Raw genomic sequence first — 15541 nt, forward strand, 5'->3', positions numbered from 1 at the left:
CGAGGTGCGTAATGATCATGAGAGATCCAAGTAATCCAACATCATGACCACCATCATCGATGATCATGATCAGTATTGTATATATTTTCCAATATTGTCCTCGCTCTTTATGTCATCTTCAAAGTAGCCTGGCGCCGTACGTAAGATACTTAATTCAAGCCTTCGATCGCAAGATACCAATTATCAACTCAATCGAGTTGCTTTAAATTAAGGTTCCATGCACCAGTTTATGAAACATCATTGTCACGACTTAATTTTCTCCCGTCACCGTATCAACTTTTCTGGAGTATGACTCCCCAGTCAACAAATATTAATGTTCCTCGTCAGCCCACTTTGAGACGAGCAATACAAAAGCTGCACGCGCGTAGTAATTTCATTTGGTTAATAATTGCAATGAGACGGGTGGGTTCCTTAATTATCTTGATGTTTATATCATAATTAGAAACTTTAACTTAAAATATTATATATATATATCATGTATAATGTATATATATAATAGATATTTTAAAAAAACTGTTTTAATAATTAATTATCTTTTAGCATTTAATTGGAAGAACAGAGATTTCTCTCTAGCTAGCTCATAGTAAATATATAATATTCACCCATACGATGTAAAAGTTCTTGTAATTAACTTGTCACAAGATAGGACTTAAACATTTAAACAAAGGCGCGGGCATTAATGCATTATAAAGAGTGTGCTGCCATTAATACAAACCTCTCAATAGCATTCGCGAAGAGTTCAAATTCTTCTAGTGTTTAGATATTATAGATATCATCTATTACTGTCACCAACGTATTGAGACTAGTTAACATTCTCCTCTCATATCCAAATTGAGGTTTAAATAATTCTCTCGCTACCCATAGAAAATTCTCCACCAGCCTATCCCTTGCAAAGCTCAAATCTCCAATGCCAATACTCTTCCCCCACCTTTTGTATGAGGCGAGGAAATAATAATAGTTTTAGAACTATAGCATATATTACGAGCCTCAGATCCAAGTTACAAAATGAGGATAAACATGCCTTTTATCTTGATAATTCTTTTAGATCTTCTTGGTGGACTACATCACTATAAGAAATTCAGCATTTTCCCGCAATGACTTTTGTCGCAAATAGCAAGGAAAATTGCCGTAAATCTCCAATACTGACAAAAATTGATGGCCGAACGTTTGCAAATAATAAACTTCCAATTTTACTATCAAATTCGGCAAAAGTGTAATTTGTCACAAATGTAGACTTATTACATCAAATCCAATTGTTGCATATAAGAAAAAAAATTGCCAAGAATAAGCCTATTAGATCATTCACCATCGCATGAGATATTTATTTGCTAAGATGATACATTGTACAAAAAGGCTTTTTTCGTTAAGAAATTCTGTCAGTAGATATAGAATACTACAAATAGTTAGTGCCATGTATAGAAAATATTGGCAGTACATTGTCGCATGAGATACTTACTTGCTAAGAGATACATTGTAAAAAAATATTTTTTTCGTTAAGAAATTTTGTCACTAATTGTACAATACGACAAATAGTTAGCACCATGTATAGAATATATTGGCAGTACATTGTGCTAATATAGTTATATTCCCGCAAAGTATCATCATCAAAAGAAGCAGCTAGCAATGAGAAGTGGTTGTTGTAAATTGGTTCTATTAACATTTTGGTACAGGTACTAAAACACAATTACGGCAATGGATAACATAATTTTTTTTTTATTGGAACTGAGTTATTGTGGGAAATAATTTTTTTGACCATCCAACCATGTCACTAAACAAGAATGCCTGCAAAGGAGCATAATGATTAATGTGTATTTCCAACAAAAACTTGTTTTGAAAATAAGCTATTGTCATGTTTATTTTATGCTAATAACAATGTATTTCCACAAACATACATCTTCAACACAAAATTAATTGAATGATAGGCTTATTAACCATAAGATGATTATTGATGATTATTGAGTATGCAATATTGCTGCTAAAAGTCTCTTTCCACAAATCAGCATCACAAAAAATCTGGAAATTGACCAAAATGTATAATAATTTCCACAATTAGATGGCGTAAGAATTTGAGATTTGCGACTATAGTGAACGAAGTAACATTCAAGCATTAGCCCAGTATGTACATAAATTTGTTGTAAATTCTATCTTGCACTATTAGCTGCTTATAACATTGGCCTGCTCGATCCTATTTATGTATATATCTATATTTTGGTTGTTTGTAGTCAACATTATTATTTCTCTTTACATATTAGCTAAAGTCCTGACACATAATGATCAGTATGCATGTGCATGGATGGCCATTAAAGACCTAAGATCTGTTATCAATTCACACAATGTAATGACAAATCTGTGTATAAATACTGCTGCATAAATGCCATCATCATGATAAAATCTGATCAGTAATATAAACTCTATCAACCCCAAATTTCTGCGTAAAGTACTTCCATATGCACACATTTTATATATTACGTCTGCTATCATTAAACATGATCCACATAAACCATATAGAGCTGATCTATCAGCCATATAAGTATCATCCTAAAACTGAAATTTCCAATAGTTAGGCAACTTTCGAAAGCAGTTCATACATCTAGATTCAAGAGAGACTGACTTATACTTTGATAAGTTACTAGACAAAAGCAGGTGTGGTCTTGGCTCAAAAAGCAAGTATTTGAACATTTCTGGAAATGTCTCAGGCATGCAGCAATCCTTTGTCTCTAACAGTAGTCCCTTTCAGTCCCTTTGCTAATTGAGTCAAACAATGCTGCATAAAAATATCATGTTATCTAAAGTATTGCTATCATGGTATTAATAAAGTCTCCACAGAAATTCCTACATTGCAATTACAACAGGAAGTATTAGGCTTAAATCACTCAGTAACTATCCACCTATATTACCATTTTTTGCAACTCATTTAATGATTCCTAGTTAGGTATCCAATGCCAAAAAATATTTCCAACAAAATATGCTATCTTAAAGTCCCAAAAACAAAACCCACCTTTTAAGCTAGCTAATAAATAATCTTGTTGGCTCTACCACTTGCACACTAAGGACATAAAGCTGCTACCAATAAGCTATGTAAGAAATAAAAACGGACCAAGTTATTAAAGGGATGTATTATGCACCTGTCAATATGCATGTCTGGTATGACTTTCCTATCACTTCCAACCAATCCACATCCTAAGTTGCTCAACAAAAGTTGGAACTCACCACAATCATCCCCATCTACTGTCTGATCAACCCTCAACAACAGTTCAAAAAACATTTCAAAAGCAGGGATGATTTTGGAAAACTAGCGATGGCTAGGCATCAATGGGAGTCTCGTGCTGAGACTCCCTCCGAGACTCATAACGAGACATCCGAGTGTTCATCACTTTCTCATAGTCTTTAAATTGGTTCTTGAATTCCAGTAAATCAGATCTCAGTGCTTCTAACTGGTTCTTGTACAAATTTACTTCATTCTTGTTCTTCTCGTTCTCCTCAACAACGCGTTGATAATCCCTATTGTTGAGCAATGAAGGAGATGGTTCAGGTATAACAGAGTGGCCTAGACCCGTTGCATAACTTGGTCGATATCCTAAAACCTCCTTAAACACTGCATTAGCTGTTTCATCCATGTTCCCATCCAACTCAGTCTCATTCAACCGCTCAAGCATCAGATTCTACATCCATAGATAATGCACACCATTATATAATATTTAAGAAGTTTTAAATTAAATACTGCTTGAGATTTGGAAACTTACATAATTTTGTTCTGCAGTGTTGGTGATAAATCCACCTTTCTTTTTTGACCAATGCACTTCTTTGTAAAAAGCTACCAAGTTCGGGGCTTGTTCATTCTTTATCATCAAAGGTGACTTTGTTAGGTACTGCAACCACATAGGCAAGAAAGAACTCTTTGAAATTGAAGCAAGATACTAGCTACAACTTACAGTTTCCTCCATAACCCCAACGAAAGGCTTTCGGCCACTTGTATGGTTGATTCGCTGTTTTTTCCTATTTGTGCTATTTCTCTGTGACATTTTCTGCAATTTCTAGAAATTTTCACTGTTATGTTTAAATCATCATGCTATAAATTTATCCCTATTGCTGTCATAGCAATAAAAAATGCTAACCATTGTGGTTTAACTAGAATTGGTACTTAACAGGACTAAGTAGTTGTATAGTAAACAAAGTAATTTTCATACATTGCTCTATGTAGTCGTTAAAATCAAGATCCATTGCTGTTCTATAAAATCAAACTGATAACTTGCTTATGTTGTAACAAAGCCTGAACTTGTTATACATTAATATTTACCTTGAAAAAATAAATAAATGCACATGGTTATCAGTTCAGCATTCTATCACATGATCCCTACTGCTATTCTAGTAATAAAAATAGACTGTGTACCCTTTGTTGAATTAGAAAGAAAGAAATTTATATACATTAATATTTACCATTAACAATTAAATTTTCTAACATTTCTTCATGCCTCTATTTGCTAATAAGCCCTACTGTTGTTCTAGTAATACAACATTCCTCTATGAATTGAGCTTTTAACAGAGAAATAACTTTAGATCCATTACTAGCAAATAGAGCAGTTTTGAAGATTGAGTCATTACTTCATCTTATCTATACAATTCTGCCTACTGCATTAGCTTTAAAAAATCTGGAATAAACCATTATTCCAACTAACAAAGAAATAACGTACTACTAATTAACTTTGTACCTTGAATGGTTCACCCGACCACAATCCACATAAGTATTCCCAAACGGGCTTCTCCACCCAGGTTGTCCCGCCAGAAAGTGCGGCTTCATGTGAGGAATAGCCCAAGTATTGCTTGCATAGTAGGTAGTGGAATGCATTGTATTTTCGATGGAGAGCATTTATCACACACTCACGATGAGAACTTTGTGTCCAATCTAATATAAAGTCAGCCTATGAAACAATGCATTAGTAAAATATCATAAAGCTGTAGAAGGTTTTACTAAAAATAAAAAATCTGACAAAACAGAAAAATAAAACTTGTATACTCGAACACCGTCAATTAGCTCCTCTTTCTCCTCTTTAGATACTTGTTTCCAGCTTGCATAGCGCATGTTTGCATGAAGTCTAACAATCGATCTCACTCGTCCAGAAAATATGTTGTAATTCTCACAAGATGGACCTCTTTGTCCATCCTTAATATTCAGAGGTATTTTCTCAAATTTCTGAACGCGTTCAAAAAGCGTGTCTTTTGCTGGTCCTCGACCACGTTTTCGAGTTGGCAAATCTCCATTATCTGAAATTGCAAAACATTATCTCTATTAGGTCTCGCATGACAAAAGATAATAAATGGAATTTAAAATCTACTATTATGAAATTACTTAGCTCGAATCTGTCAACTTACGTTCAGTACTCACAACCCTTTCAGCCTCATTCCCTATAGCTTCCCACTGTCTCACCACCACCAACATTTGGTGGTTGAGTTGAATCGTCCGAAGGTAGTTCGTGTTCCCTATCTTGTATATCACTCAAAAGTGGACGTTGTTGGACACGTATGCCTCCTGCTCTATGTATTCCACCTGGTCCCCGCTATTGTCCTCTTACCCATCTCACTATTGTCGATATATGTGTGCAATATATGTGCTGAACCTTATGACAATGAATGAAAAATGCATTAGACTGTGTATATTCTGTATTCAATCACAAGTAATTGAGACTATGTTACAGCTGAATTAACAAAGCAGTTTCTGCAATTTGGTTTATTGTCAAATCCCTTACCATAAACTCTACAAGATCATTGCTAAATTTCTGATTGTGAAATGTGAAAATACTCAATGATTGCAACATTTATTCTTATTGGTACAATAACTTCCAGCATGGTTTTATTCATGCCCAGTTTTTAACCAAATGTCAAAATATTCCAACCTTTTCCCTATATATTCTGCCACAAGAAAATATAAAGTTAAAACACCTACTGGTAGTGACTCACTTTCTACTTGCAAGTCTCCAACGTTGCTACTAGTCACTTAAACAAGTAGTTGATACATTAATCATTGATTTGCATGGGTGAGTAGGTAATAATTTTGCCTCTTACCCATCTCACATTTTGGGCAATATATGTGTGCAATATATGTGCTGAAGCTTATGACAATGAAGGGAAAATGCATCAGACTTTCCTGTATTCTGTATTCATACACAATGTGAGAATAACCCAATAGCTGAATTAACAAAGTAGGCAAGCATTTTTTAAATGTAAAACCCCTTACCATAAACTCTACGTGTCTCATTGCTTTAGCTAATGATTGTGAAGCGTGAAAAATACTCAGTCATGATGTCCATTTATTAATTTTTTTTATAAGTAATGTACATTTATTTTTAATAGTTTTAGAAGTTCCAGCATGGTTTTATTCATGCCCAGTTTTTAACCAAATGTCAAAATATTCCAACCTTTTCCCCTTTAGACTGCCACCAAAAAAAAAAAAAAAAATATGTACTTTAAACCACCTAATGGTAGTGACAGACTTTCTACTTGCAAGTCTTTCACTAAGCTGCTAAGCACTTAAATTTCCAGCTGATACCTTCTTCCTGATTTCCATGGGTGAGTAGGTAATAAAAAGCTTCAACCTTTTTACCTCCCACGAGCTAAGAAACATTTTTTTTTAAAACAAAAAAAAATCAAACTGGTCCAGCATGTTGGAGCATCGATGTGTGGTCATGCTTGATTCATGCTGTACACCAAATTTCTACTCCATTGTTACAAGCAAAGGCTGTTTTTTCCCCAGCCACAATGGCACACAAACTATAATGAAAAATACAAATGTTCCAATTACTATATGAAGAACCTGCCTTCTTAAAAAATAATATACCATATTTCAGTAACTTGCCTCAAGAAATGCAGTTTTCTGCTAGAGAGTCAGAGTAGGAGAGGGAATTTGCAAAGCTAGAAAGTTGGATTACTAACCTAGTGTGTATTCCTGGATCTTTGTTACAGCCCACGTTGGAGTGCTTGAATAGCTTGTCTTCCTCTAAGGGAACCTTACAGATCACCTCCCTTCTGTCCCACTTTCCCTCCACTCTACTGATCACTTGGAGCTTTCACTCTGATTGTGTATCTGTGGGATGATATTTACGTTCTCCTTAACCTAACCAATGTTAGGAATCTATGGTATAGTACTCAATTTCTTTATTCAGCCTTCAGATTTGAAAACATAATATTCTCTCTCTTAACCTGTGTTAATTTTTGGGCTTACTTTGCCAGCGTGAAAGATGTACTACTTCCCCCTCACAGTTTACAATATTTTGATGGTAGCTACAATTTAACTAAATTTTATCATTTAATTGAATTTTTTTTTTTACATCAATTTATCAACCTTTCTTTATGCGATATATATCCTGGTCTCATTTCTTTATGATCCATTCTAGCAACATCAATACGTTCCTCTTTAGTTCTGAATTGGTTCTCTCAATGTCATGTTATATTCTTTCTTTATTTACTATTAGCATATGGATTATTTCAAACAACTAATTCGACAATTTCAATTTCTACCACAAGTGCTCTCCAAATTCTTTCTTGGCACTGTATTTTAGGAAATGCCATGCATCTCCCATGTTGCATCTATTCAAATTTTGAGTATATGCAACTATATTGTTTATTCACCTTTCTTTTTGTATCCCACTCTTTATTCTCTATGTATTCTACTAATCATAATATTTTTTATCCTCTTTCATTATTATTTGTTTCTCTCACTTCACTTTATATTCTTTCTTTATATACTATTAAAAAATGATGATATTCTCAATACAAGTATCCTCATTTATTGTGAAACTGATACCCATATTGCTCCCCAAATTATAGATGAATGGGCCTCGCATTGCTGGGAATTTTATTCAGCTCCCATTGCATTTGCTATCACCAATAAAAAAAAGAATTTTTGAAGATTCTCTTTATTCACTTGTTGAAGATTAGACTGTATCTATTCTATTATTACCCTTTATGGTTTCTATGAATCACCAATATTTGAAACCATCATTATTATTATTTGTTGCTCTCACAGATACTTTAAATTCTGTCTTTATATACTATTAGAATTTAAGTTATTTCAATACAATATCAAGAATGATTTTGGATTGCCTTACAATTGCTCTCCAAATTTGGGAAGTGTAACTGTAATTGAGTCAATTCCATTCAGCTCCCATATGCCTAACTTAAATATGTATATATTGAACCCTAAAATACATCTTATAATTGTCATTAGGGAATGGGTTGCTGGTGCTCTTACTGTTATCCGAAGTTGAAATACATTATTCAGTTTTCAGCATGCTATGCTTATAATTTTTCTTATCACACTTGATTCAAAGAATTGAGTCTATATTCACAATGTTTGAATGCTAGCATAAAACTTACGTTCACATACAATTGTTGGAAGTGACCCATAGACTAGTTTTGCAACTACATTGCTCAGCATGGATATGACCATATCCATCATTAATATTAGCAATGTAGAAAACACTATCAGCTCACCTTATATCATAATATGTTATAAATCAGACTGTGTGGGTAATGAAGCTAATTGAGCATAGAAGTATAATAAATAACATATAATCATGGATTTATAGCCAATGCTAATTAGCCCATTTTTTCAATTTTCATTTATTTGATTGTCATCACCCTTGTATTGTTAATCAACATTATACCCTAAATAGATCGTTTAAATGTTTTTCAGATTTACTGATCACTTGGCTTTTAATTTGTGGCATTTATAGGAGGCATGCATGTAGAAGGATAAGGTAGTCACCTGGGGCTAACGAGTTTATGTGTTCTTGTACTCCTTTTGACCTGTCAAACCATCTTAATTATATAAGAAACACATCAATATTGTATAGAAGTTTAACTTATAATAGTAAATTGAAATCTCAAAGTCTTGCTAGTTGCATATATAAGCAGCAGTACCCCTTCAATACAACCTAATCATATTAAGACATGCTCATAAGTTTGCCCTTAATAATTGAGGAAACAATCACACCCTAGGTATTTCATAGTAAATACCCAATTGGAAACCACCTTCGTTCAGGCATGTGGCTGCCACCAAGTAGCTTCATCTGCATATAAAAGTATATATTGTTCAGTCATTTCTTAATTAATGTATCTCTTGGCTTATTTTGCTCTAGATATATGCTCCTTCTATAGTATAATATTATTCAAAAGTTCATATTTTAATGTTGTCCATAAACCACATATTATAGGGACCATTTTACAATACACCATTAACTTTGCTGGTAAAGATGAACACTGGATGCAGTAAAAAAGTATGCCCAGATCTTGTTGTACATTCCTATACTGGATGGTGAATTGTTTTTTTGTCTATGAATTAAGCTTCATATATGTGGTTTATGTCATGCTTGATCCTTACTTATTTGCTGAGGGACCTACCATGACACCAAAGTATATCTCACTACATTTATAGCCAGCTGAAATATAAACCACTCACATGCAACTACACAGCATGTGAGATCGAGTTTGTACTAAGTTTTATCATCTAAATAATTAAAAAGAAAAAAGATTTCAGTCTCCAATTTGCGTTCGGCATACACCCACCCGAATGTCAGCCTAATTTGCTGCAACTATAAGAAGTTTATCACCATTTGACTCAATCTCAAACTGTTTCTATCCATTGTTTGATCAATAGCAGTTGTTATTGATGGCATTTATACTGTTCTATGTTCATGAGTTATATGTGGGACTAAACTCATACTCAAATCCCATTTAATGCAATCATAACGTTTTGAGCTATCCCAAACCTAGGATAGCAGTATATGGTTATTCAAAATATGACCACACTGCAATTACCAGCCATGTTCCAAACACTGCCCTAAACATATATATAGTAGTATGAACATTCTGTAGTGCATTGAAACAATACTCAAAATAGCACTATCATGAGCATAGATGAGAACTTACACCAAGTTTGTCATCATGACCCCATTACCCCAACTCTGGTCCTTTACCTCCACATGTGGAACCTGCATAATGCTTAGAAAGTGGTATCAGTCTGACAATCATTAACTTTGCATTTTCTTATCCTTGGTTCAGTACATTATATTAAAGTGTTATTAATGTAGTTTGCTTAATAAAGAAGTCAACATACACAATATGAGAACGCTGACTTTTAACACTAAATAATGACAAGAAGTCCTCATTTTCGAAATTCCCTATATATACATGATTATGAAAAACATACCGTCATCTGAATCTAATGTACTATCATCGGCAACTGCAATACTGTCTTCTTCGCTGTCCTCGCTATTAGCGGAGGCATCGTCAACTCCCAGCTCATCATCAACGACAACATCCTCAACATATTCCTCGTGGTCAGGTAGTTCAGATGGTGCTGTTCTAGCATGATCGAAGGGTCAAGCAGCAATGGTTCTTCATCTACCCTGTTCAACGGAGTCATCAAGTCTGGGTCACTGCATTGGGCATACGGCACGTTTGTGGCAATGTTTTCATCCTCTTGTAAAGCATCATCCTCACCAGAATTGGCATTATCATCCGCCTCCTCAGCTGTTGATACTAAAGGGATGTTGTATACATTTCTATTCGTTATCTTATGGACCACATACCAACTACCCGCCACACTCACGTCTTTTACATAAAACACTTGTTGAGCCTGGCAAGCAAGAGCAAAAGGCTCATCTTTATACCATTTTCTAGACGTGTTCAGGCTGGTTAGATGGTCCCCAACGCGAATCCCTCTTCGCTTATCACCAACATCCCACCAATCACATTGAAACAAATACACCTTACGCCAACCCATATATCGTAATTCTATGATATCATTCAACACCCCATAGAAGTTTATGGGATTTGATTGATGTTCACCTCGGACAACCAAACCGCTATTTTGCGTTCGCTGGTGCCTCTCTCGATCCTTTGTTTGAAACCTAATTCCATTCATTATGCAACCAGCATATGACGCAACCCACTTGTCAGGACCACATGCAAGTGCATATATTTCATCTCGTACACTAGTTCGATCCATTGCACGCTTCTCTCGAATCTAGTGTCCAAGCAAACAACAATTCAAATCATGCTTAGCAAAATAGGAGATACAACTATCTATTTTTAATAATATCTTAAAAGAATTTTTATTTTAGACAACGTGATTACAATCAATTAAAGTTTACAAACTTTTATGTTGGATTCAAATGTAATGCACGCCAACCGGGGTGTTTATCATGAAAAGGTTGTTTGTTCATTATGCAAGAGAAATACATACATGTTTCTTGAACCACTCGGGAAATTGAGCCTCTTGCCTGCGCGCAGTGTTGGTTGTGACTTCCCTTGTAATCATGTTATAATGCTCACTGCAAAACAATGTCTTATAGTTACACGGTGTTTTGATGATGAGATGAACACTTCGGTAACTGCAAAGAATTCACCACTTACTCGAGATAATGCTCGATCTCGCCATAATTATTTAGCACATACCAGTGGGCTCTTGCAAATAATTTCTTGGCTAGCATGTGAATGTTGGCTGCCCCGAGCGGACGTACCTTTTGTGAGAATACAGAGAAAAATTCTTCATTACTCTGTTCTGGAAGGTCTACGTTTCTTTCAACCCGTTGATATCTGGTCTCAATGTCATTGAGATACATTGAGCAAAACGTCAAACACTCAACATGAACATATGCTTCGGCAATTGAGCCCTTCGGGCGGGCTTTGTTCCGAACGTAACGTTTGAACTTCCCTAGGTACCTCTTAAAAGGATACATCCACCTATATTGCACTAGTCCAGCAAGCAATGCCTCGTCCGGTAAATGAATTGCGAGGTGCACCATTATATCAAAAAATGCAGGTGGGAAGATCATCTCAAGTTTACATAGGATGATAGAAATTTCTACCTGAAGTCGATGCAATGATTCATAAGTCAATGTTCGAGCACACAATTCTTTGAAAAATGTACTTAGCTCGATCAAAGCTAGCTGAATGTCAGGCCACAGATAACCACCAATCAAAACCGGAAGCAATCGTTGGAGGAAAATGTGGCAGTCATGACTTTTCATTCCTGAAATTTTTCCCTCACGAATATTCACACACCGAGCAATGTTAAAGGCGAAGCCATCTGGGAATTTAACTTGTGACACCCACTCACAGAAGGATATTCTTTCATTTTGGTTTACGGTGTAACATGCAAGACTCATTCGGCAACGATCGCCATCCGGACGTAAGTGTAATTCCTTCCTCAGTCCTAGATGTTCCAAATCTTTGAGCGCATTTGCAGTGTCCTTACTCTTTCCATCAATACTCAGTAAGGTGCCCAACACACTATCACAGATGTTTTTCTCAATATGCATTACATCTAGGTTATGCCTCAACTCTAAGTCTTGCCAGTATGGGAGATCGAAGAAGATGTTTTTCTTTGTCCAGTTTAATTCTTGTGGTGCCCGTTTCCTCTTCCGTGAACTTTTCCCGAATTGCACGTTCGGGACCACGGATAATGATTCAAATATAGCTTGGGCCGAAAGCTTTGCTGGCTGAATCCGAACCTAGTTGGCACCATTGAAAGCACGTTTTTTCTTTCTCCAAGGGTGGTCCAGATCCAACCATTGACGGTGGCCCATATAACAATGTTTATGCCCAATCGCCAACCACATAGAATCGGTATCAACATTACATACAGGACATGCCAACTTCCCATTCGTGCTCCACCCAGAAAGATTGTCATATGCAGGGAAGTCATTTATAGTCCAAAGTAAAGATGCATGTAATCGGAAAACATCACAACTGAATGCATCATATGTCTCAATACCAACCTCCCATAATTCTTTTAACTCATCAACTAAAGGACGCAGGAAGACATCGATATCATTTCTTGGTGATTTAGGACTAGGTATCAAACAGGTTAACATAAAGTATGGGTCTTTCATGCAAGACCAAGGTGGCAAGTTGTAAGGTAGAAGTATTACTGGCCGTATACTATAGGGCTTGCTCATGTTATTGAACGGGTTGAACACATCACTCGCCAGTCCAAGACGGACATTACGAGAATCTTTGGCAAACCAATCATGTTGACTGTCAAAATCTTTCCAAACTTTGGAATCGGCTGGATGCCTCATACAGTTCAAATCATCAATACGGCCCTCTTTATGCCATCGCATGGCTTCTGCTCTCTTCTTTGATAGATAAAGGCGTTGCAACCTAGGCTTCAATGGAAAATAATGCATCACTTTCTGAGGTACCCGATGTTTACTCGTCATTGAGATCCACCTAGATGCGTTGCATTTAGGGCATTCATCTTTGTCTTCATCATCTTTCCAAAACAACATACAGTCATTTGGGCATGCATGGATTTTGGTGTAACTAAATCCCAACCCACGCTCTAGCTGACGTGCATCATTATAGTCTTCAGGCAAGATAGCACTCGGGAATGTAGACTTCAATAGCTTTAGTACCATGTTAAATGACTTTACATTTCAACCCCCGATTGTCTTGATGTGAAGCAACTTCACTATAAATGATAGCTTTGAGTAGGTTGTACACGATGGATATAGTGGACGTCGTGCATCCTCGACGTACTGTTCAAACGTATGGTGTCTAGAAGTCCCAACGTTGGGCTGTGCATTATCATCATCACTGCCACTAGCATTTAAACCGGTAATATCATCCACGAAGGATCCCACCCAATGTCATCTAACATCTCATCGACGTCATCAATGTACTCTCTAGTATCATCTCCATCATCCTCATCGTCTGACCGGTTGGCATGAAAAGGATCATCTTCTCCATGAAATATCCATTGAGTATAACTTCTATCAATCCCTCTCAAAAATAGATGATCCCTCACAATAGTAAATAGCTGGAAGAAGTTATTACGACAGTCCCGACAAGGACACTTAATTGAGTCACTGGAAGGAGCATTGGATTGAGCCATTGATAAGAATTGATTAATGCCTTCGGTATATTCATGGGACCGCAATCTATCTTCAATTTGTATCCAAGATTTATCCATTTAAATCTTGGTAGCACAATAGTAGGCCACAGTAACTTTTCTCTTGATAAAAGTTAATATGAAGTGGACTCCATTAAGACCTTGATAGAGTTAAATGGATAGAACAACTTTTAGCAATGTAGTTTGTTAGCAAAGAATTGTATGAGAAGTTGAATGGGTGATGAAGATAGGAAAAATGCAGCTTGTTTCACACTGCAGTACATACTAAAAACATACTGGAATGAGTAAGAATGGGCATCCACATAATCATGCTTGTAGGCATGATTATATCTATTGGTTCAGTACATTACTTATAGAAAGCATATGACTTATAACTAAGAAGCAAGCAGATTTCTTGTACAAGCATCTAATCTAGTGTCAACACTTTATACGCATCGATTCTATAAATGAGTATTGTCTACTGTGTAATTTCAAAATCTGCTCCCAATAAATTAGAGGGAGGGCGCACGCAACGACATTAAAAAAGGCAGTCCAATTGTGTAGTATATGCATGGCCCTATAATTCCCAAATAACAAGTTTGTCACCTAGATGCTTGAATCATATCCTCAAAAGCAAAGAATTTTCATACCCTACTAACTTGTGTGGATTATGCATGCTAGCAAGGAAAAATAGAATGGAAAACACAAAATATTGAACCATAGAAAATATTAAAACAAAAGCTGAAAAAGGGAATGCTTTTTGAAAAATTCAAAACAAAGCAAAACAAAAAACAAACTGGAGACCAAATAGGATAAAACAAATCCAATGGCACCCAGGGGAAAAAACCTAATCACTAAATTGAGATGAGAAAAATAGTATATTTAAACAAATAAAGCATCAGAAAGAACAAATTCACAGCAATATAGTCAACCACTTTGTTATACGGCCATAATAATTCCCTTACATGTAGACTAGTAAGAGATGTTTACTGCATACAACCAATCGCTTAAATACAGTATTGCTGCAGCAAAAAAATAAGTTTATCATGTTTTGGAAACACAAATTGAATCCAAACAGTTTCGATAGAAGTAGGTGTAAAGGCATTGAATTGGTTAAAACTATGTTCATGAGTTAGATTAAAACCATAGGCATCTATAAAGACACTCACATGCCAAAGACTTATTCATCCAGTCCATTAAACAATATATAAAGTTTCTACAACAAATTTCCTGCTGAAAATCATACCAACAACAGTTTCATAACAGAGGGCCTACTGCATTACATTTCCACCCTGTTCAATGTCACACATTCAATTATGGATTCATCATTTGAATGTTATGGTTACAAGCTTCAAAGATAAAAAACCTAAGCTCCTGAAAACTGTACTAGTTCACCCGTTTCATACATGCTTGATCTCAAGTGCATTTGAAATAGAAGAGCTCTTGGAATGTGCTTCAACTAACAAAGCGACACCAGGTAAGAAAACAATGGAATAAAAGCCAAATTTAAATAATATATAATACATAAATAAATAAATAAAAAGAAAGAGAAAAAAGTATGCCTGGAAGTGAGAACTGAATGCTTGATCAAGCTAGAAAGGTGTTTTAACCCACAACTGGTTTTATTTCAGTTGGCAGAAACTGCCA

The 15541-nt window shown here is 35.6% G+C and overlaps 1 protein-coding gene and 1 long non-coding RNA gene across 2 annotated transcripts; both read right to left on the reverse strand.

The window, feature by feature from the left end:
• Positions 1-3567: 3567 nt before the first annotated feature.
• LOC122309837 lies at positions 3568-3949 on the reverse strand. The gene is made up of 3 exons (XR_006242536.1): positions 3933-3949; positions 3744-3839; positions 3568-3662 (listed from the first exon to the last, which is right to left on the reverse strand). It is a non-coding gene; the product is annotated as an uncharacterized LOC122309837 (long non-coding RNA).
• Positions 3950-4697: 748 nt separating this feature from the next.
• On the reverse strand, positions 4698-13421 carry LOC122310386. Its single transcript, XM_043124279.1, has 6 exons — positions 12645-13421; positions 11520-12512; positions 10449-11023; positions 10205-10359; positions 5015-5262; positions 4698-4919 (listed from the first exon to the last, which is right to left on the reverse strand). Exons 1-6 carry the CDS (start codon positions 13419-13421, stop codon positions 4698-4700), a joined length of 2970 nt encoding a protein of 989 aa, XP_042980213.1.
• Between the last annotated feature and the right edge of the window lie 2120 nt (positions 13422-15541).

The sequence above is a fragment of the Carya illinoinensis genome, chromosome 5, assembly GCF_018687715.1.
Source record: "Carya illinoinensis cultivar Pawnee chromosome 5, C.illinoinensisPawnee_v1, whole genome shotgun sequence".
In the NCBI taxonomy this organism is placed as follows: domain Eukaryota; kingdom Viridiplantae; phylum Streptophyta; class Magnoliopsida; order Fagales; family Juglandaceae; genus Carya; species Carya illinoinensis.